Source organism: Aplidium turbinatum, chromosome 8 (genome assembly GCF_918807975.1).
Source record: "Aplidium turbinatum chromosome 8, kaAplTurb1.1, whole genome shotgun sequence".
NCBI classification, from domain to species: Eukaryota; Metazoa; Chordata; class Ascidiacea; order Aplousobranchia; family Polyclinidae; genus Aplidium; species Aplidium turbinatum.
The window spans coordinates 11,418,838-11,440,681 of record NC_137479.1 but is presented as its reverse complement, the minus strand read 5'-3'; the positions used below and the strand labels follow the sequence as shown (position 1 = coordinate 11,440,681).

General features: G+C 37.5%; 1 protein-coding gene across 1 annotated transcript; it reads right to left on the bottom strand.

Annotated features, from left to right (window-relative positions):
- Positions 1–15,805: 15,805 nt before the first annotated feature.
- Positions 15,806–21,445, bottom strand: LOC145776062 (uncharacterized). Its single transcript, XM_082587468.1, has one exon. It carries the CDS (start codon positions 21,443–21,445, stop codon positions 15,806–15,808), a length of 5,640 nt encoding a protein of 1,879 aa, XP_082443594.1.
- Between the last annotated feature and the right edge of the window lie 399 nt (positions 21,446–21,844).

Below are 21,844 nucleotides of genomic sequence, written 5' to 3'. Positions count from 1 at the left end.
TATTTGTGTGAGATGGTCGATTCCTGGATTAGGCGAGAAAATTAATGATCGATTCTTGATTCAGGGTAGTGGTTCTACTGTAAAGCTTTTTGTTTCAGACCTATCCTTTTCATCATTCCCTTTAGTTTAGACCTTATGAAGCACGTCGCAGAAAATCGAACTAAACATGCTGTGCTTTCACTGTTTCTGGCAATAGTAGTAGCTTCAAGAGGTGCAGGAAATCAGTTTTTATTTGGACCTACTCCACTTCGACTCCGAAATTTGTGACTTCAATCCACGCCTGCTGCTCCAAATATTTTGTAAATATTTGCTCCTAACTCCACTTCGACTCCAAATGCAAACCATAAACCACAATCCAGATTTATTTTTTATACCATTACTTATACCTTCCACATTCCTTGTCGGGAAACGAAAAGCTTATTTTGAAATGAAAACGAATGCTTGGAAAATAAAATCATTGAAGTAGGTCTACACAAAAAGAATAACTGCGGCACCAAGTACAGCGTAAATATTCGTACGTTAAAAGTATCAGCTGGCAAAAAGTCAGACACAGGCTCCAATCCGGCTTCGTGTTTTTGACAAGAGTTTGGAAGTCTGGCTCTACTCCAACTCCGGCCAAAAACCAAGCCTTTGGGTCTTACAGTATATACTTCAACTCCAGTGACGATCGGTGAGGGAAAGCAAGGAAAGCAGTGCTTACCTGAGCGAAAACTATGCAAAATATAATGACTGAATTCTAGGTTTAACTTCTTATTATTTTTATCAAGTCTATTTTAACTTGAAAATTACTGTGTTCGTGACTAGAATTACTCGTAACGCTTGTGAGTAGTCTAAGTCCTCACCAAACCGCATTTCTTGCCTATAAATGCCACTTAACGCAAACGCTTTTGTCAGAAACCATCACTGAAGCTCCAGGGAAATCAACTTTCAAAGTTGCTTACCCAGGTTCAAAAATGTCAAAAAACGCCTTCGTTTTATCCAATCCTCAATCGTTTTGCAAAACGACACCAGCTGCTTAGCCAATCAGATGTGTTATCTGGTGTTATGGTTAAAGTTGCTTTCCCAGTGACGTCATGCGTATCTCATAGCGGCTGCTTTTGGTTTCAGGCGAAAGGAATACAGCCTCTACGCATGAGTGATTTTCGGGCTTGTAACTATAGGCTACTGAGTACGCTGAAAATAAAGCTGGTTCTCTTACCAAAAAAAACATAGATTCTACAATAAGACATGCAATTCCAAAGGGTACATTAACCAACCAGTACTGAAACAGCACAAGTGTTTTTTAAATTCTTTGGGTCAATAGACTGACATCACAAGTTCAGAGCAAACATACTTGTGTTCTTCAAGAATGGACTAGCTTAATTTATAGGCTAATTATTTGCTCTTTACCAGTGCACCAGTCCAATGCATGTCGTAAATGCTTACAGATGACATTGACAATAAGTTTTTGTGCTCAGTCTAAAAAAGCAGCCTACATTCTAGACTAGTCCCAGTTTGATTGATTGATTGAATCTTTATCCTCGGACTGGGAAAGTCCGAAGATTTTGTTTTGGAAATGCTCTCAGAGCGCACCAAATTGGAAGTGTTTTTCAAAATTTTCTGGGGGAGGCCCCCCAGACCCCCCGCTGGAAGTGTTGCCTTCGGCAACACGCCTTCGGGCTTCGCCCGACGGTTACGCCCCTCGTGCCTACTACCTTGCTGCAACATATTTCCAAGTTGCTTTCCCAATGGTTTAAGCCACCGAACGTCACTGTTCAACTCACCTCTGGTCAGTGGCTCCGAGAAGGGGGGAAGTCGGGCCAGTTTCCCCCCTAGCAAAACATTGTAAAGGAAAAACGAGCAGTTTTTTGCTTTTGCACTTTTGAGGGGGGCCCATTTTTAGTACTAAAGTAAAAATGTACCAACTAAATAATCAACAAATTCTTAAATGAAGTGGGTAGTTCCAAGTATTTCTCAATCATTGAAAATGTCACTCTCGATGCTTCTCATCAAGAACAAATCATTTTCTTGTTAAAGTAGGCGATGTTGAATAGATTCAAGACGTAAAATCTGAAGCTGAAATGATTTCTGTATCACTGAACGGTTTCGATTGTATTGATAGTGTCAATTTGAAAACTGGTGCTGTTTTAGCTAAGCGGGAACTATTTTTGCTTGGCAACTGAACCTTAACTTCAAAATCTGCGTTGGCCAGGCATAGGATGTCGTATCCAACATAGGATGTCGTATCCAACATACCTTTATCTGGGAAAGTTAAAGGTATCAGTCCAAGCACGATTAAAGAAAGTAAATCCTGTATATTTTTTGTTTATGGATCATCAGTCATCATCTCCGCCTGCAGCAGATTGCGCATCAATATGAGTTATTTGCTTCCAAGACTGGCGATTTTGAGCCAGCTCGCCCAGTGTCGCCAAGTTGAGTCCGGTTCATGATTGGATGTTGTCTTGCCATCGTTTTGGTTGTCTGCCACGTTTTCTTTTTCCTTCTACTTTGCCTTCTGTGCAAACTTTGCTGATTCCGAATTGTGATCTTTTAGTGTGGCCGAACAGTTTTAAAACTTTTGATTTTATTAAGTTATTGCTGCAATTGGATATAATTTTGTTAGTTAAAAGATCTTCTGTTTTCGTGTGGTCAAGTAGCCCTTTGTTGGTCATGCTTCTCATGATATGATTTTGGAAGGAAGTGAGTTTTTTCTTTATTTTAGTTTTTTGTTTATGGATGTTGTTGCTTAAATCTAATTGGAATTCATAATGTTGCCTACAGACAGCGTTGTTCAAACGTCTTATCATTTTTGGAATAATTGATTATCTGTGAGCTAGTGGCATCTGTAAAGTTATAGCCCAGTCAGAGGAAAAATTCTGAAAAATCTAAAGAAAGTTGTCCTATCATCTTACAAAGAAAATTGACTTCGAGAGGGTAATCAAGGCGTGGTGCAGTCAAACCCAATGCTTTACATTACCCTTTTGCAATTGAAGCTCTAAAGACGTTTCGTAAATTCATCAAGTTGGAACCAACAAGAGCTTGATCGGAAGCTGAGTCAGTGCTAAAGTAGCCTACAACTAGCGGTTTTAAATTGGTGACTGCTTTGCATTATGTGGATTACGATCCTAAACAAGATTCACTGATGAATTTAATGAAATTAAAAGATGTAATCTAAGTAAGAGAAAGCTGAGAAGAGTAGGTTACTACTCGCAAGCTAAAGTTGCAGTGGCAATTATAAATTTAAAAGAAAATGATTTTATTTTCCTGAGGACAGAACGCTTTTATAACTCCACTTAACTATTATAGCTGAATCATTTGAAGGAAATGTCTACCGTACATTGCAAAGGATTCGATAGTTGTTGGAATTGACAAATGTATCAACAAAATAAAACATATCGTCGATGAGTTTGAAGTTCCATGAAAATTTCATCGTATGTCTGTAGTGCAGTTGCGGGCATGTGGGACAAATTTAAACCATTTGTAGGCTACAACAATGACATTTTTCAAGACATTTTGGATGAGTTGGTACTTTTGACAGAAAGCCACACAGCAAACTTCAGCTGCAAACCAGAACGAACCACCCCATAATGTCTACACAAGGAATCATTGATTGCAACTTTCGTCAGGTTTGTCCAAATAGTTTTGTTATGATTTTTTTTTGTGTTCCGGTAGCTACCTCCAACGGTTGCGCTTTGAGAACGTGGTTTTAGCAATTACTGAAATTGGTAAAAAATTGTTTGCGCTCCAGTAGGCCTGTGACTCAAAACCGATTGAAAAGCCTAACTATACATGTTGTGCATCAATTCAGACGTCGCAAAATTTTATCATTTGATGCTGTGATCCGTAACTTTGCATTGAAAAAAGTCTAGAAAGGGTTGAATTAAATCAGGGATGTCCAAAGTCTGGCCCGCAGGCCAACTCCGGCCTACGAGACATTTTTGTATGGCCCGCGCCTGTTATTGTACAATGTGTTATTTTTGGCCTGCAAACACACAAAAATCATATAAATTCAACTTGCAGTTTTCAGAAAAATTATTGTGGCTGTTGGCCCGCGAACACTTATTATCAAATCTGTCTCGCGTGGGAAAAAGTTTGGACACTCCTGAATTAAATGCTTGGTTGAACTATTTTCGTTGCCTGTAGGCCTATTGTGTGTTTACAAAGCTTTCTAGACAAAATAGTTAGCCTCAATGGCATTTTTGCTGCAAGTGTAATCCAGTGATTATTGATGATTTTTACATTGAACGAAGTTCTTTTCATGCTGAGGAAAGTAGGCTAGCTTCAGCTTAACACGAACATGCAACGCAATATTTGCTAAAAAATATTATAGGGCCCATTTTTCGTATTGTTTCCCGACCAGTGCTGACTTCTCTCGGAGGCCCTGCCTCTGGTAGCCTCCCACTCAAAAACATAAATTTAAATGCTACGTGATACTGTCAATAATACTTGTTCTCAAAATCCATTATCTTCACCGTATTGCAAACATGTAATGTTTGCAATAACCCAATTATATGCTAATTGAAATAAAGCTTGCAAGAAAGCGAGAATATAGTATTATTTTTCCTTCTATAAGCTTTACAAAATAGCGTCTATTTAATGGCTCCGTTGATTTGAAATATTCATAATAACTAGTGAACAACAACACAAAATTCCATGATGTAATGAAAGCCAGTTCATATCGAGCTTATGTACCGGTATTTTACCTTTTTTTAAAAATTGAAATAAAAAAAAAAAACGCTGGTGGATAGGCCACTTAGACAGCGGTACCATTAGGCCCCTGGGCAGAAAGCGATTGACAAGGCATTGTGAGATGTAAGCTATGGATTATGGAGCATCAAAAGCAGTATTTCTATCTTTTTTATTTTGAAATTGCGAAAAAATGCTGGGCAAATTAAAGATGAGTGTAAGTGAGTTCTCCGGCAAAGGAGCAACACGAGCGGTTAACACGGCTGTATGGCCTCTGCTCTAGAGCAAGACGATGCGGGGCACGGACCATGGTGTTGTACCAAGGACCGTTTTATTGCGCATCGCTAACTTCTACTTTGGTCACCCGGTGATGATTTGTTAAAATGCTGAAGTTGTTTCTCAGTGCTGCGGCGTGACCTGCAAAGGAGCAGGATTGCATGTGAAAATGACTTAAAGGTTCTTCTTTTTAAAACAAATAATAATATAGTAATAATCTTGTTTTATTTTGCGCCCATTGTGACAACATACAGTGACACTGCAATCACAGATGCAACACAACCGACAGCAAGAAGCAGCGAAGAGACATATGAGTCTTATAATTCGCTGCTGTCCTTACGTTGACATGTCATTATGTGTCTTCACAGACACATAGCTGTGTGTTCAGGAGTGGGCGTGCAGACGTTCATACTACTCTGCCACGTAGTCGACTTTATAAAAGCAAACCTCGATTCTTCCAGATCGTCGCAATCATATAAGAACAGAAATTATGCAAAGCGTGCAAGAGAATGTACAGAAAGAACTTTCGTAAACGTCGTGATATGACACAAAGTAACTGCTCATAAAAACAGCTGTTGCAACTTCACCACATACCATCTCTTACTCATCCCAGCACAAAACAAGCAAGAATACCCTACTAAAAAAACTCTGACAATATTTCACGTGCATAAGTTGTTTCACAAATCTGAGTGAGGTTAAGGATATTTTCAGCATCAAGGGTACGTTTAGATTAAATGAGTATTTATAAAAAGTCTATTCACCAAGGATGTTTTTAAACATAGTGAAAGTAATTAAGAAAAAACATGTATTTTTTCTGATAAGCGTAGCCTATTGGAAGTTTTTTATTTTATTTTGAATGTTAGGCTGCTATCACCACAAAAGTACAGTATAGGTTATATGAGGTTCCCCATATCAACTTATACCTTGTTGTAGGTTAGTTCGTGATTTATTGTGGGCGTATATGTTTCTTGTTTAGCGATAAGATTTGCATTTTTCAGCTTTTGAATTTCAAATATCGTTTACACGGGATTTTAGAATCAGTGCATGCACAGATTTCAAGTTGCATAGAAAAAGGTTGTTTAAAGTGCAGTCAAAACTGAAAAAAATACAAATTTTATCTTCTTGCAGATTAAGATTTTTTCAGTTCCGTTGAAGATGAAACCATGCTTTTGTTATAGCCTGCTGTGAAAGAATATCAAATGCAACTTTAAATTCGATCAACATGAAACTTATGAAATGGCAGTGCGTTTACTTAAACCTCGATCTAATTCCTATATCCGCACCGATAGCTTAGCTGGTAAGCGGGTGACTTCTTGAACGAAGAAGCTTCAAGATCAAGCGGCGCTGGTTCGACTCTCGGGGTGTGCGCTTGAGCAACGCATTCTAAGGACTGCTCTCCATTTACAGCGGCACCTAATGAATGGAATTCCCCGGCAACAATACTTCAACAATCGGAAAACTTCACTCTGTCAATCTCGGTAACTGGGCCTGCGTCAAAAGCTTCCACAAGTATGCAAAATACCAGGAATCTAGGCTTTGTTAGTCCGAGGATAAAGATTCAAAATCCAAATCAATTCTAAAATGTTGCAACCGTGCCAAATTTTAAACTGATTGTCCTGTTTTAATATCGTAAGTTATAACGTCCGCGTTTTGTCGCTTCTATCTTTTTCTAGACCTCTGCCATGTTTGACATATATTGTGTTTCGTTGTGATAGTCAAAAATAAAAACAACCTGAGTTGAACGGTATTTTTATCGGTAGGAAATGATTAAGGTTGTGCTGGGTTATTTATGATCGAAATGTGCCGAAACAGGCCAACTTAAGCTATTTTCTAGCTGAAAAAAATAAACACCATTGTTCGCAACTACTGCAAAAACTACGTCGCAACAATCTATCAACTAACTAACGTTAAAGCTTAGAAGGCTTCTTTACTGCAATTGCTGAACTTATGTATTGTTTCTTTATTTTAAGATTTTGTCATTACAAAACTATGTGTTGTTTACCGCGCTATCATAACAGACTTGTAGGCTTCTATTATTTGATTTTTGTTTTTGTTTCTACAGATAACTTACTTCATGGTTTGTATTTTTGATGACTATATATTACTTGGCTTTTACAATGTCAAATGAACTTATTCCTCTAAATAGATACTTACAATTTGAAAGCATTCCTGTCAATGGAAGTCCATCAGATCAACCATTATGGAGCGTAACAAAGCTTTGTGGATTTATTGGTTACTGTGACAATTCTGCATACGATGCTTGCAATGACACTGCAATCAACACTTGCGAACAATGTAGTCAACTTGGAGCTGGTTTGTTCTTGTTTTTTATGATAATTTTAGGCTTGGCCATTGTTATTGGGAATTTCCTCATCATTGCTGTTGGAATTCACCTTCAAAGAAAAGGAGTTGCAAATAAAATGGATGTTTGTAGAAGCTCTCTTGCTGTTGCTGACTCTCTCACAGGTGCGATTAACAAGTAATATCGAAGTAATGGATTTTTATGAACACATCATTGCAAGTTAACACGTTTTATACAACATAAACGCTGTGGCGTTTCTGTAAATGCTAATATTGTACAAAAGACCCTTATTTTAATCGGATCACTAGTCAACTGCTCAGAAAACAGTGTCTATATGTGTCAACAGTGTTAACAGGTGATGCTGGATCATTGTAGTCTACAGTACACGAATATCACTTCAAAATTCGTTGATTAGCTCTAATGTTTTAGCTAGGCTATATCACCTTGCCAAAATGAGCTGTATTGGCTGAACTGAAGAACCAAGTATAAAAACTGTGGTTAGAAGAGCATACCACTTGTATTTTAAATGTAAAGTTGTTGATCAGAACAAAAGTTGAACATCTTCATCTAGCATACGCAGTTACTCCGGTAGTAAAATCTTATAGCCTAGTACAGGGGCCCGCAAATACTGTCTTGTTGACGCGGCTCAAAAATCAATCGTTTTAAATCTTCGTCACCCAAACGCTTCGGAAGGATATAATTTTGAGCAAAATAATTTGCAAATTAATATCAATTCTAATACTGTTGTCCCGGCTTATTAAGCCCACATCGAAACAGAACAATTTTTGGCTAATTAAGCGGAGGAAGATACTCTGTCACTCATATACCTTCAGTAATGGACCACGTTGGGCTTAATAAGCGAGTGGATCTATTAACCGTGAGCTGATTAAGCGGGACTACTGTAGGCTGCTACCATTGAAAGTATAATTTTTTTTGTACAAAATTCTATGAAACTCAGCAAATCAAAGATTATATGATTGTATTTATTTTTGCCAAACAAGTTGTATTTGATCTAGAGTGGATGGTCTCGCGAAACAAATTTGGGTCTCGACCCACTATTTGCCGATCCCTGGCCTAGTAAGCCTCGCTAATTAGAAAAATAAGTTTCAAGTCTTTCAATGTTGCAATGATTTTGAATGATATGACAGACTACATCAACCATTGTTACTTTTTGCATGAACTCACCGGTTTGTAAAGGTTTGTCAAAAAACGAAAACTGCATTATTATTTTTCAATATCCCAGCATTTCATAAACCAACAGTTTTTCCAGCCCAGCTTGGAGAAAAACTTCCTGTTTTTAAGGTACCTTGAGGATCCACACTTGATACAAAAGAAAATGCACTGTGTATATTTAAGCAAAGTGGGAATTGGCCACATGGATACATACATTGTAATGTTTGCTGAACAAATGATATGTTATAATAGGGGTGGGTGGCTTATTTGACAGAAATTTCAAGTTGACTTTTAGCCTTGATATTTGCATACAAAAGGATACTCTAAGACCTCTGGTAAAAGAAAAAACTGATTTCATGTAGGTTTACTGTAAAAACAATACCAATTTATACTTGCTGATTCTTTCTCGTTAGGCATAGTCCATTGGCCGTACAATGTGCACTATATTCACGAATTACAAACCGTTATCACTGTGGCTAGAAAAGAGTCTCAAGGCTGGCCATAAAGTGAAGAAAACAAAATGATTAGGAATCTTTACAAAACCTAATCAGCAATTTTAGATTCATCGTCTTAAAATACGTAATAAATGACTTTTATCATATCCGAAGCGAATTAGGTTTGAAAGTTTGTTGACCAGTTTTACATTACATTGGTTTAACTTTATCCTGTGCAGGTATTCAGATTTTGGTGGTCACGATGTACAGCTACAACTGGTCAACACAATTGACATCATCGGAACTTAATAAAAGAGAACTGACTTCACGCGGTTCTGTGCAAGCGTGTTGCGGAACATTTTTGTATTTGCTAATCTACTCTTCATCGATGTATAATTTGTTATACATGAGTTTGCAGAGACTCTATGCTATCACAAAACCGATACGCTATAAATGTCAGAGCATGAGAACTATTTATATTGGTTTGTGCTTTGCGTGGTTGTTGGCGGCAGTATCAGCTACTACTCCAGGTAGGAACTTTGCTATTTTTGCTTATACTGATTAACAAATTATCAACAAAAATTTAACTAACACAATGTAGAAAGCATAAATAACTTTTGTAATATATCTCATGTATTGTATCTTAAAGGCGACGTTTAATCATTGTTTACACTGATCAACTGCATGTTAATAAAAGCTCTGTGCTCTTTTTACAGTGCTATAGTTTGGTTTGTTTCAGGCAATCACAACAACAAAAAGACATGTCGTTATGCAGTGCCGGTCTTATGGTATTGCGGGCCCTGTGCGGAATATGCTTTGCGGCTCCCATGACAATGATCCAATTTGTTTTACGAAAATCGGTTTAATGTTACTTGGTTACATAAATATGCATAAAAAAACATGAATGAAGATACATCAAAAGCACAAAAAATTCTGTGTTGGTCATAATAAATAAGTCAACTTCGTATATAATTTATGTTGACGTATGATAAAAAATCGTTCAATTTTGTTCACAGTACTGTTTTGTGATTTCTACAAAAATATTTGCTTTTTTTTATTAGACATTTACATTATATTCGAGCAAACAATCAAAAATAAGTTCATTCGTAATAAAATTTTTTGAAAATGCTGATAGTTCTTGCCTAAACTTTTATCCAATTTGCCCAAATTTTTGACTAATTAAAAAGTTTGGGGGTTGGAAATTATATTCCCTGGGGGTATGGGGGGGGGGTTGGTTTAGAGGTTATATTTCCTGCACCTCTAGCTCTTACGCCAATGTTTAAGGATACCGGTAGGCCTAATTGCTTGCGAATTAAATCAAATTTGTTACATTAGAAATGACAAAAATTAATGTATTTTCTAAGTAAAATGTGGGCCTCCTAATTTGCGGGCCCTGTGCGATCGCACGGTTCGCACACCCCAAAGACCGGCACTGCGTCATGGCACGGTTATACAAAAAAAAACTAAAATGTTAGAGATCAAAATGTATGAAGCTACGAAACAATACATTGGAGCTACAAATCCATTTTTGTTGTATGGCGATTGATTATCTTTGGTGTTAACCATAATAGCCTATATCTGACAGTCGCAATAGGAATTTTTACATCCCAATGATAGACGTTAATCATCACAGCCTGCAAAAAAACTTTTCTAAATCTGCATATGCTTAGTTGAAAAAGCTACCCAAAAGAAAATTCTTAATGATCAACTTTATATGACTGGAATGTTTAGCCCATTTCTTGCGTTTAAGTGGTTTATATCTGCTTTGACTTGTTTAAAATTTCATTAATATAGACAAGAGGTATGCTGACGTTCTGTTAGTGATATGCTTTAAAAAGTTTGTTGCATTCTGATCTTAGGTAGTAGGTCTAAACTACATACTTACGTTATCAAACAATCAATATTGTAGAGGGACTAAAGTTAAACAAAAAGTTGAAGAAGAACATTTGGAAAATTCCACCAAAGGTATAACCGACTGTGATTTTTTAGGAAAGTAGCAACTATGTATGCTGCAATCTGATATATTATCAAGGTATAACAGGGAGTATAAACATGGTAATTTCAATGCAAATGAAAAATTAGTTAGCCTTGAGATGTGAGTTATTATCGAAAATAGGCGTTTAATTTTTTTCTTTTTTTCAGCCTGGTTTCCACAACGCCTGACTTGCGGTTACAGTGTGCCTGCCTTTTTATATTTACCCGTACTTCAACAATCAAATGCAGATAAAGATTACAGACCACTAATCATTTTGGTGGCTGTGTTGTACGCATTTCCGTATGTTTTTATGGTAAGATTTAATTTATTTTTCTTCAATAATTTTACTTTAAATGTGTACAACGAAAAGGTATAGGCTACGTTGAATGAGCTTTATTGCCTAGTTAAGAAAGTTTGAAATTAAATTAAAATCAATATTATATTAACTTAACTTGTTATCAAATTTAAATACCGTTTCGAGTCTTTAACTCGATCGTTTTTTGCAACTAACAGCCCATTAAATCTGTAAGGGAAGGCAGGGTAAAACGAACATGTTGGGCAAAACGGACATCTGCTTTTTAAAACAAACTACAAACATAAGCAACACATTTTTATCTACATACTTTGCAACTACTTAAATAAACATACCACACAAAAACTGGAAACTTTCGTGCCACACTTAGCGGCCAAGAGGTCAAAGCAATTTTCTCAGTAAAGATAAAGGTGAGTCCCATACTTGAATCCAAGCATCGGGGGATGAGAAGATAAGGTTCCTATTATACGAAGACTTCTATATTAACAATAGTAGGGTGTCCAATTTCTTTCTCTTGGCCGTCCTTCCTTTAGCCAGTGCCGGTCTTTGGGGTGTGCAAACCGTGCGATCGCACAGGGCCCGTAACTTAGGGGGCCCGCAATTTACTCAGAAAATGCAGTAATTTTTGTAATGAAAAAAATTCAATTCGATTCACAATTAGCAACAAGAAAACATAGAGACTCAGCTTTATTTCCGAAAAATGCCAAAGAAAACATGATCTTATCCTTTTGCTATGCCACCGGACAGCACCATTTTACAGTAATATTCATACCAAAATTTTTGTTAAACATGCTCTCAGAATGCCCCAAATTCAAAGTAATTTTTCAAAATTTTCTGGGGGAGGCCCCTCAGACCCCCCGCCGCTGGGTGTCTTTGCCCGCCGGCTGTCAACCCCCCTCCCCTTTCAAAAAACTAGCTACGCTACTGAATTGGATCATTGTAATTGAGGCCCGCAAAGCATATTCCGCACAGAGCCTGAAATACCCTAAGACCGGCAATGCTTCAGCAATTACGCTCACTCAATTCATTACACATTGGGTATAGGTGAGCGGTGTTTTTAACAACCAGTTTAGGCCAGGAATCAAACTAGGATTGCTTGATTGCAAATCGAGCGCTTTATTTGCTGCGCCATCCCACCGATTTCTCAGTACTTTGTTACAAAAACTTGTCTTTTAGCCTATAATGTGATGATATTTATAGGTGCTTTTTGAAAATTTGTGCTTCTCTTTTAGTTTTAAACATGGGTGGACAATGAATCACTATTCTCCAAAAAATGAGCTGTCTACATATTTTAGTTTGGCTTGTAATTATAGACTTTCTTGGCTGGCTTGTTTTGGACAAAACGTAAAATGGATGATTGGAGCATACCGATATTACTTGCAACACAGCCTAAAACAGTACTTTTCATTTATAACGTAAAAATTGTTTTAAAACAAGCTAGCTACTTTGTTTTTTGAGAACTGAAACAGCAAAGATGCATTTGTCAAACAGTGATTGTGAAAAGGTTAGTTTGATTCTATTTAAATAAGACTACTGAATAAGCTAGCTTTATGGCGGTGAAAGGTTTAGTTAAAATAACTTTACTGGTTACCAAACTTGACTTGTTTTTATTCATGGATATTCATTCTAACAAGTTCACAAAAATTTGCTTGACCTTGACAACATTAGAACACCACTTCAACTTTATGCACGCAGTAATAGGATACTAACAAAGATTTTATAGGAATAAAATACTTTGAATACTTGCAACAAGCCACAACTGATTTGAAAACGTGTCATAGAACATTAATGAATATTTTCAGGAAAGAGAAGATAATGTTTTTCAAACATACAAACAACTACGTCATAAACAATATTGTCTAGAATGAGATGGAGTTCATCAGATTTTTATGTGTTTTTATTGTTTTCTCTTTCAGTAATAATACAATTTGGGTAGAGAGGTAACTCTTTTAAACCATAAACAGACATAACTCAGCAACAACACTACATTTAACATTATAAAAACAAAAAACAAAAAGCGAACGTTTTCGGCTAGTCATATAGCCCTTTTCAAGCCTATAAGAAATACATTATTAAAAGAAATGCTAAAGAATCATATAGTATCACAGCAAAAATATGGTCAAAGCTAAACATTTGAGAAACTGCCTCGCTCACACAAAATGATAACTGAAAATTACACAGCACAACGGGTCAAGTATTTCAGAGGTAAAATTAATCTATACAAAGATAAATTGTACAAGCAAATTGACGGAGTGGCTATGGGTTCGCCTCTGGGTCCCACTCTTGCCAATTTCTTTCTAGCCCACCTTGAAAATGAGATTTTTTCTGAAAATACTTCCCAATTCTTTCCCAAGCTTTACTTACGTTATATTGACGACATTTTTGCCATATTTGATAACGATAATTCTTGTTCACAGTTTCTTGAAGTACTCAATACGCAACATCAAAACATAAATTTTACTGTAGAAAAAGCAACGGAGACTATACCTTTTTTGGATGTAGAAATCAAGATAAATGGTAATGGATTTGATACTTGGGTCTGGCGTAAACCTACAAACACTAATCTTTTCCTTAATTTCAGCGCTGTTTGCCCGTCTAATTACAAATCTGCTTTGATCAAGTGCCTTATCTCGCGAGCTCGCGACATTTGCTCGAACAATGACTGTTTCAACAATGAAATTAATAAATTACGCTCATACTTTGGTGCTAATCATTATCCGACTTGGTTTTTTAACAAGGTTCTTAGGGGATTTTTGAATTCGGTTTCCACTACGTCTCCAGTTGAGGAACCTGATTTCAAAAACTTTCTAACAATCCCGTTTGTTGGCAAGGAATCCAAACGTTTTGCCACAAGTTTGTCCAGATTTATTGCCTTGAAGTTTAACGTTAAGATTTTTCCCGTTTATAAAACATTTAAAGCTGGTTATTATTTTCAGTTGAAGTCTGAAACTCCTTTCCGCTTATGTTCTAACGTCGTGTATAAGTTCACTTGCTCGCATGATGCGAGATCGTCATACGTTGGTATGACCACACGACATTTGGTGACGAGAGTGGGAGAGCATTTGAATTTAGCTAATTTTAATAAAAACAGTGCAATTAAAGACCATATTAGAAACTGCCAATCGTGCTCTAACAATAAACCGTCTTTGCAGTCTTTCAAAATTGTTCGTAAGTGTTTGTCCGAATTCGACACCAAGATTCACGAGGCATTGATCATCAAATCTTTAAACCCAGGGCTCAACAGGCAATTATTTGCTTGCGGAGCTTCTTACCTTTTAGCAGTTTTTTGATTGAATTATCACGTCTTGTGTTTCTCGCATTCACTTTGTTTTGTGCCACTATCTCTTGTGCTTCTGTCTTTCTTGCGTAATCTGCCTGAGTCCTTGTCTGAACAATCAATTAATTTTACCTCTGAAATACTTGACCCGTTGTGCTGTGTAATTTTCAGTTATCATTTTGTGTGAGCGAGGCAGTTTCTCAAATGTTTAGCTTTGACCATATTTTTGCTGTGATACTATATGATTCTTTAGCATTTCTTTTAATAATGTATTTCTTATAGGCTTGAAAAGGGCTATATGACTAGCCGAAAACGTTCGCTTTTTGTTTTTTGCTTTCAGTAATAGTCATGCCAATATATGGTTTGACCCCAAAAAAATTCCTACAAAAGCTTTTTCAACGGTTTTTTGTAGTATTTATCATCAAGAATAATACATTAAAAATCTAGGAGAATCAGAGCACCGGAAAGTTGTCATTTTCAAGATGGCCGCAAAACCAGTATGATACAATAATTCACTTAATATTCATGCTAGAGCTCTAATTCTGGCGTTTATCCCTAGGTTTTAGGTGGTAAGGAATTCATTAAAACAATTCAAAATGTAATTAATTCATTAGTTTTATGGAAAGACTTATATGAAACAAAACCAATAGTGAAACAGTGGCAGGAGAAGAATTATACACCACTAATTAAGTTATTTATATTCAGTTGTTTAATAAGTCCTGGTCATCATCTTCATCCAGTAATGACTGTAACGTCCGCTTTGTCTATTTGATTGCTACGTTACAGTGACGTATTTTGTTTGTCGTTGACCTTTGCTCTATTGAACTGCCTGGTCAGTTTCTTCTGTCTAGATTGCTTCCAACAACACGACACATGAATTTGAATTGGTTTTCACGTGTTCTTTTAATGTGCGTTTTTAGACAATCTTTTAAACACAGGTAACTTTGAGATTTCTTAATTTGCGACCGTCCAGAGAAAAGCAATTTTGTAGAATGAAACAAATCGATTTACAGTACAATTTACGAATTCCCTTTCTCAAGGATTGACAATTATTGAAAAACGAATAGGTCATAATGGTTGTATAATTCAATGAAAACTGACGTTGTATCGTCGACTAATAAGTTACTGATTTAACGAAAACAGACCACAGGTGCCAAACGCATATGCGAAAGAGGCCAAACAATATAAAAGAGAAACAAAAACAGGTGGCTTTTTTAGTACAGTGGTCGGCAAAAGAGAAAAAATCCAAATATTAACAAACGAGTCACAAATGAACGCAGAGGGCTTAACTTAAGAAAATTGGCAGTAACATTCCCTCCCCTTTAAGGCCTCGTACATTTGTTCAAATACACAGGTATAAACAACATGAGAAAACAAAATCAGCACAAATTTACATTGGTTTTGCAGGAACGATCAAGCATAACTTTTGAATTGGTCTGACAATCAAGGACTGTTTAGTTTGAACGCTAACGCTACGGACAATGCCATTTTTGTCGGGAAACGTTTGAATTACGCGACCCATGAGCCAATTGTTTCGGGGTGTGTTATCTGCGATTAAAACTATGTCCCCCACAGTCAGATTAGGAGATTTTTTGGTCCACCTTTGTTTTTGCTGGAGCAAAGGTAAGTACTCTTTTACCCACCGTGTCCAAAAGACGTCGGCCATGTATTGGACTTGTCTCCAGCGTTTTCGAGAGTAAAGCTCTTTTTTGTTTGTGAATGAGCCTGGAGGAAGGTTTATTTGCTGTTTTAGAAGAAGCAAATGGTTCGGTGTGAGAGCCTCCATGTCATTAGGATCGTCTGACGATTTTGTAAGTGGACGACTGTTAATAATGTTTTCTACTTCACACATGAAGGTAGTCAGCGTTTCATCTGTTAAAGTTTGGCCTTTACAGATAGCTGATAAGATTTTCCTAATGGATCTGATTTGTCTTTCCCACACACCTCCATGATGGGATGCACTTGGAGAGTTAAAGATCCACTTGATGCTTTTCTGTGTTAAAGCATCTTCGATTTGACTGTTGTTCCATGATTTGATGGCTTCTCTCATTTCTCGTTCACCACCAACAAAGTTTGAACCATTGTCAGATCTAATTTCTTCTACTTGCCCTCTTCTTGCGATGAATCGTCGTAGAGCGAGTATAAAAGATGAAGTGTCAAGAGAGTTTGCGATTTCAATGTGTACGGCTCTTATTACAAGGCAAGTAAAAATGACACCGTATCTTTTATGTTCTGTTCTACCCTTTTTAATAATAAATGGGCCAAAATAGTCTACACCAACATAGGTGAATGGAGGTTTGTCTGGTGTCAATCTGTTTTTAGGAAGATCAGCCATTTTTTGTGTGCTGAGTTTTCCGCTTCTTTTGCGGCAATCAACACATTTGGATAAAACCTTGCGGACTGCTGAATTGGCTTTTATAATCCATAGATTTTCGCGCAGGGCAGACAGGACGTGTTCCCTGCCACTGTGACCAAATGTGTCGTGCGTTTCTTGAATGATGAGAGGAACTATTTGGGAGCGATTTGGAAGGATAATTTGATGTTTTGCATCGTGTTTGAGAGGTGCAGCTTTGATGCGGCCACCAATTCTTAGTAAATTGTTTTCTAAGAAAGGGTCGAATTTTATTAAGCTACTGCAGTTGTTTAATGGCTTTTGTGCTTTCAGTTGGCTGATTTCGTTGGCAAAGTGTTTTGACTGAACAAAGGTAAAAATAAAGTCTTGTGCCTTTGTGAGCTCATCTGGAGACAAGCAAAGATTGTGTGCTGGGGCATTTTGTTTATTTGCAAGGTTAGTCAGTCTTAAAGTCAGAAATTTATGCTTACAACGGAAAAGCCAAGCAACGATTCTTTTCAGCTTGTACCAAGAAGAATACTTACCCAAAAGATCTTCCAGAAAGTGGGATTCGCTTTGGGTTGCAAAACACGTTTGCTTTGGTTGTTTAATTTCTGGGTCATTGTCCACGACTTCGAGAAATTTTGGTTGCTTAGGCCATTGAGATTGTGGTTTCCATAGAAATTCAGGGCCGTTTTTCCATTGATTGCATTGAAGAAAGTTTGGAATTGAGAGACCCCTTGAAGCATGATCAGCAGGATTACATTTAGTGGGAACGTATCTCCATTGGGAAATTGTTGAAGCATCTTTAATCTGTTGAACTCGATTTGAGACGAAGGTATGAAACGCTTTGTTTGAGTTGTTGAGATAGCGCAAGACAGTTGTGCTGTCGGTCCAAAAAATTGACTCTTTATTAAGATAAGATGCCTTTAACTCTCTTTGTAGTATTTTTTCAGAGCTAATTGAGATTGTAGCAGCTGATAACTCCAATCGAGGAATCGTCATTGCCTTCATTGGTGCAAGTCGAGTTTTTCCCAATAATAAGCAACAGTGAATACTGTTTGTTGTGTCGACTAGCCTGAGGTAAGAAGCAGCCCCATAGGCTTCTTCCGATGCATCTGAGAAATGGTGAACTTGGGCGTCTTCGACAGCACCAAAATTTAAAGGCTTATAACACCTTGGAACGTTAAATGATTCGAGCATTGGCTGAAGTTCTAGCCATTTTGTCCATGTGGTTAACTCTGGTTGTGGAATAGGCTCATCCCAATCTAATTTCAGTTTACAGAGCTTTTGAGAAAGCACCTTCAGTGGTTGTACAACAGCAGCACCAAGACCAAGGGGGTCGTATATAGAATTGATTACTGAAAGAATGCCTCGACGTGAAGCTGGTTTAACCTTTTTCTTTATTTTGAACCGTATGGTATCGTTTTCCACGTTCCAATAAAGTCCAAGAGCTCTTTCAGCAGGTAGGTCATCTCGAGAGAGATCCATATCCATAATTGACTTGCAGCGCTCTGACTTTGGAATTGATTGGATCACTTCTCGGTCATTGCTTATCCATTTTAAAATGCGAAAGCCTCCCTTGGCCAGTAGCTCACGAAGTTCCCTTACCAATTTAACTGCTTCTGAAACATTTGCTGTTGAAGCCAAGCAATCGTCTACGTAGAAAGACTCTTTTACTGTATCTACAGTAATTGCACTGAAAAGAGATGAGTTGTCCTCAGCTGTGCGTTTTAAAGCAAAGTTTGCACAACTTGGGGAGCAGACAGTGCCAAATATATACACGTTCATTCGGTATTCTTGTAGGGGCGCTTCTAGATTCCCATCTTTCCACCATAAGAATCGGAATTGATCACGGTCTTGTTGAGGAACCTTTACTTGGTGAAACATAGACTGTATGTCTCCTTGAATAGCAATTGTTTCACGGCGGAAACGAAGAAGAACGCCGACCAGGTTATTTGTGATGTCTGGGCCTTGTAATAGAGTATCATTGAGACAGATACCTTTGTATTTGGCAGAGCAATCAAATACTACTCTGAGTTTCTCAGGTTTTTCTGGATGATATACACCATGATGTGGAATATACCAAGTTTTTCCATGTATTCCAGGGACATCGCTAACGTTTTCGGCGTATTGATTCATGATCATGTCATCAACAGACCTTTTATAGTCCATGTAGAAATTAGCGTCCCTTTCAAACTTTCGTTTCAAGCAATTAATTCTTTGGAGAGCTTGAGATTTGTTAAAGGGTAATTTTAGGTCCGGATTTCGAACGGGCAAGTCGATTTGGTAGTGCGAGTCTTCCAAAAGTTTGATACTAGAGTTAACAGATTTCATGAATTGAGCTTGTTGAACAGATAATTCGGGTTTACAGTTAACAATTGAGTCAACAGCGTCAAAGCACATGTCGCACATTGGATGGGTAGAAGTTTTGGTAAAGAAATTTTTAGTTTTGCTTTGATCCTGTTTGTTGTTAGGACAATTCACTAGCCAACCAACGGCCGTTTTGATGGCATAATAGCCACCTTTTGCTTGTATTACTTCTTGCGGTTGGAGAACGTACGGATTGTCATTGCCGATAAGAAGTCCTACCTCTGCGTCAACATCGGGAATCGAGATGTTTGCAAATTCTGGAAAGTGTTTAGTGTCTTCTAGGGTAGGAATATCTGTATTTGAAACAGGAATTTGAAAAGTGGAGTAAAGAGAGCTTAGAGAAATGTATTTGTTTTCGTCAAAATCTGACATTTCGACATTTGTGACCACCTTTACCTTGTTACGTTTGCCAGTGTTGTTTAGCGTGATGGTACAAATATTAGTTTCTTGACAGTCGGCAATTTGCAACTTTTCTATCAAATCATTTGTTATGAAAGATGTTGTACTTCCACTGTCCAAAAACGCTTGTGTAGTGATAGTTTGATTACTTCCTTGCAGGCGAACCTTTACTGGGATTATGGGAAGCAGACTGCGAGAATTTGTTCGTGTGTTGACAAACCCATTGCGTATTGCTTGTGTAGGTTGATTGATATTAATTTTTTGAGTTGTGTCTTTAGGTGTGATATTTGTGGTGATTTGTGTTGCATCTGGGGGATGCAAGAGAGTAGTGTGGCGTTCAGTGCATCCTAGTTTTATGCAAGGGTCCTTCCTTTTACATTGATATGCCCAGTGACCAGCATTTAAACAGCACTTGCAGAGTTTGTTGTCGATTACAAATTTAAGCCTTTGGTCAATATTCATCATTCGAAATTGTTTGCATTGATTGAGAAAATGTTTATCTCTGCACAGATGGCATGTCCTTTCATGGTTCGACGATTTTATTTGCGTTGCAAAGGTTACGCTGCTCCTACGTTTGGAGTTGGAATCATCGAATTGTTTTTTAGTAGATTTTAGAATATCGCATGCCAAATTGGTCGTTTCTCTCGTTTTGCGCGAGACGTACCGTGAGAGATCTGAAAGGCTTATTTCTTGATTTCTTTCATGCAAAATTACGTCAACTTCGCGTAACCAGCTAGAATACCAGCCACTTGGCAAGCGTCTTATTATTTTTGTTATGGTATCCATGTTGTCCATTTTCTGTAAGTAATTCATGCCAGACAAAGTACATATGCAGGAAGTTAGTTCCGAAGAGAACTTGATTAGAGAATCCTTGTTAGAATTTTGAAGAGATGGGCCGTTTATGACGGAATCAACACATGCGCGAGCTATTTGAAATTTTTGACCGAAGGTTTGTTGTAGCAAAGCTCTTGCTTTTGTGTAACCTTCGTGGGGAAGCATGTATTGACACCCTTTTACCAAAGTGTGCGCAGAGCCTTTGGTGTATTGCAACAGATAAAAAAGTTTACGTTTAGGCTCTGTGAAATTACAATCAATTAACGTATCAAATGCGTCTATAAAACCACAGTATTCAGCAGAATTTCCATCAAAGATTGGGGGTTCTACAGACAACAGTGGGGACGGGTTGATAGTAATATTTGGAATTTGTTTCGAGTTTACTGATTGATTATTGTTTATTTGATTTAGTACAGGGGTCTGGGCATACGACGTACTCGGCTCATGTCTCACAAACGATTTATTTGTTACTGTTTGTGAAGGATTAATTTTGTTTGAAACGACAATAGATTCGTGAATGTTAGACCTGGCTTCTACGCCACTCAACGTTAATTGGGATAACATAGGATACACAGAATTATTGTTTACATTAGTTGCTAAATTCGATTGAAATTGTCCGTTTATATCAACATTGTCTTTAGACATTTTATAGCGCTCACCAGCATCTTCTTCCGATTCTTCCGAAAGTTGGGCAATTGTCTCTTGGAGCTCTGCCTTTAGTTTAGCTTCCTGGACTTGTTGCAGGAATTTTCTTTCTTGTTCTTCACGTAGCTGACTTTGTTTTAGGACCATTGTTTCAAATTCTGCCCTTGCTTTCGCTTGCTCTTGTTCCAACTCGCAGATCCTTTTTTGTGATTCCAATCGAGCTAATATTACCGCCTTCTTAATTTTAGCGCTCATTGTAGAGGAGCGGCTTTTGCTGGAAACTTTGCTGGTGCTGTCGCTTGGGTGCAGACTGCCATTTTCTGCTTGGTAGAGCATTTTTGATTGTGATCTTGTTGTCACCTTTGATGTTTGGGGTTCTGGATTTGTTGATTCTTCGGCATTTGATTTATCTGCCACGTCTGTCTCCTTTACAGAATTTGTTGCCATTTTCTTGACATTCAACTTCGCTCACTGTCAACAACGACGACTTTCTTGATTGAAATGTCTAAAAACTGAATGTAACGTCCGCTTTGTCTATTTGATTGCTACGTTACAGTGACGTATTTTGTTTGTCGTTGACCTTTGCTCTATTGAACTGCCTGGTCAGTTTCTTCTGTCTAGATTGCTTCCAACAACACGACACATGAATTTGAATTGGTTTTCACGTGTTCTTTTAATGTGCGTTTTTAGACAATCTTTTAAACACAGGTAACTTTGAGATTTCTTAATTTGCGACCGTCCAGAGAAAAGCAATTTTGTAGAATGAAACAAATCGATTTACAGTACAATTTACGAATTCCCTTTCTCAAGGATTGACAATTATTGAAAAACGAATAGGTCATAATG

Coding starts and splice junctions, on each gene's coding strand:
- LOC145776062 (XM_082587468.1), bottom strand. CDS start 21,445: ATGGCAACAAATTCTGTAAAGGAGACAGACGTGGCAGATAAATCAAAT.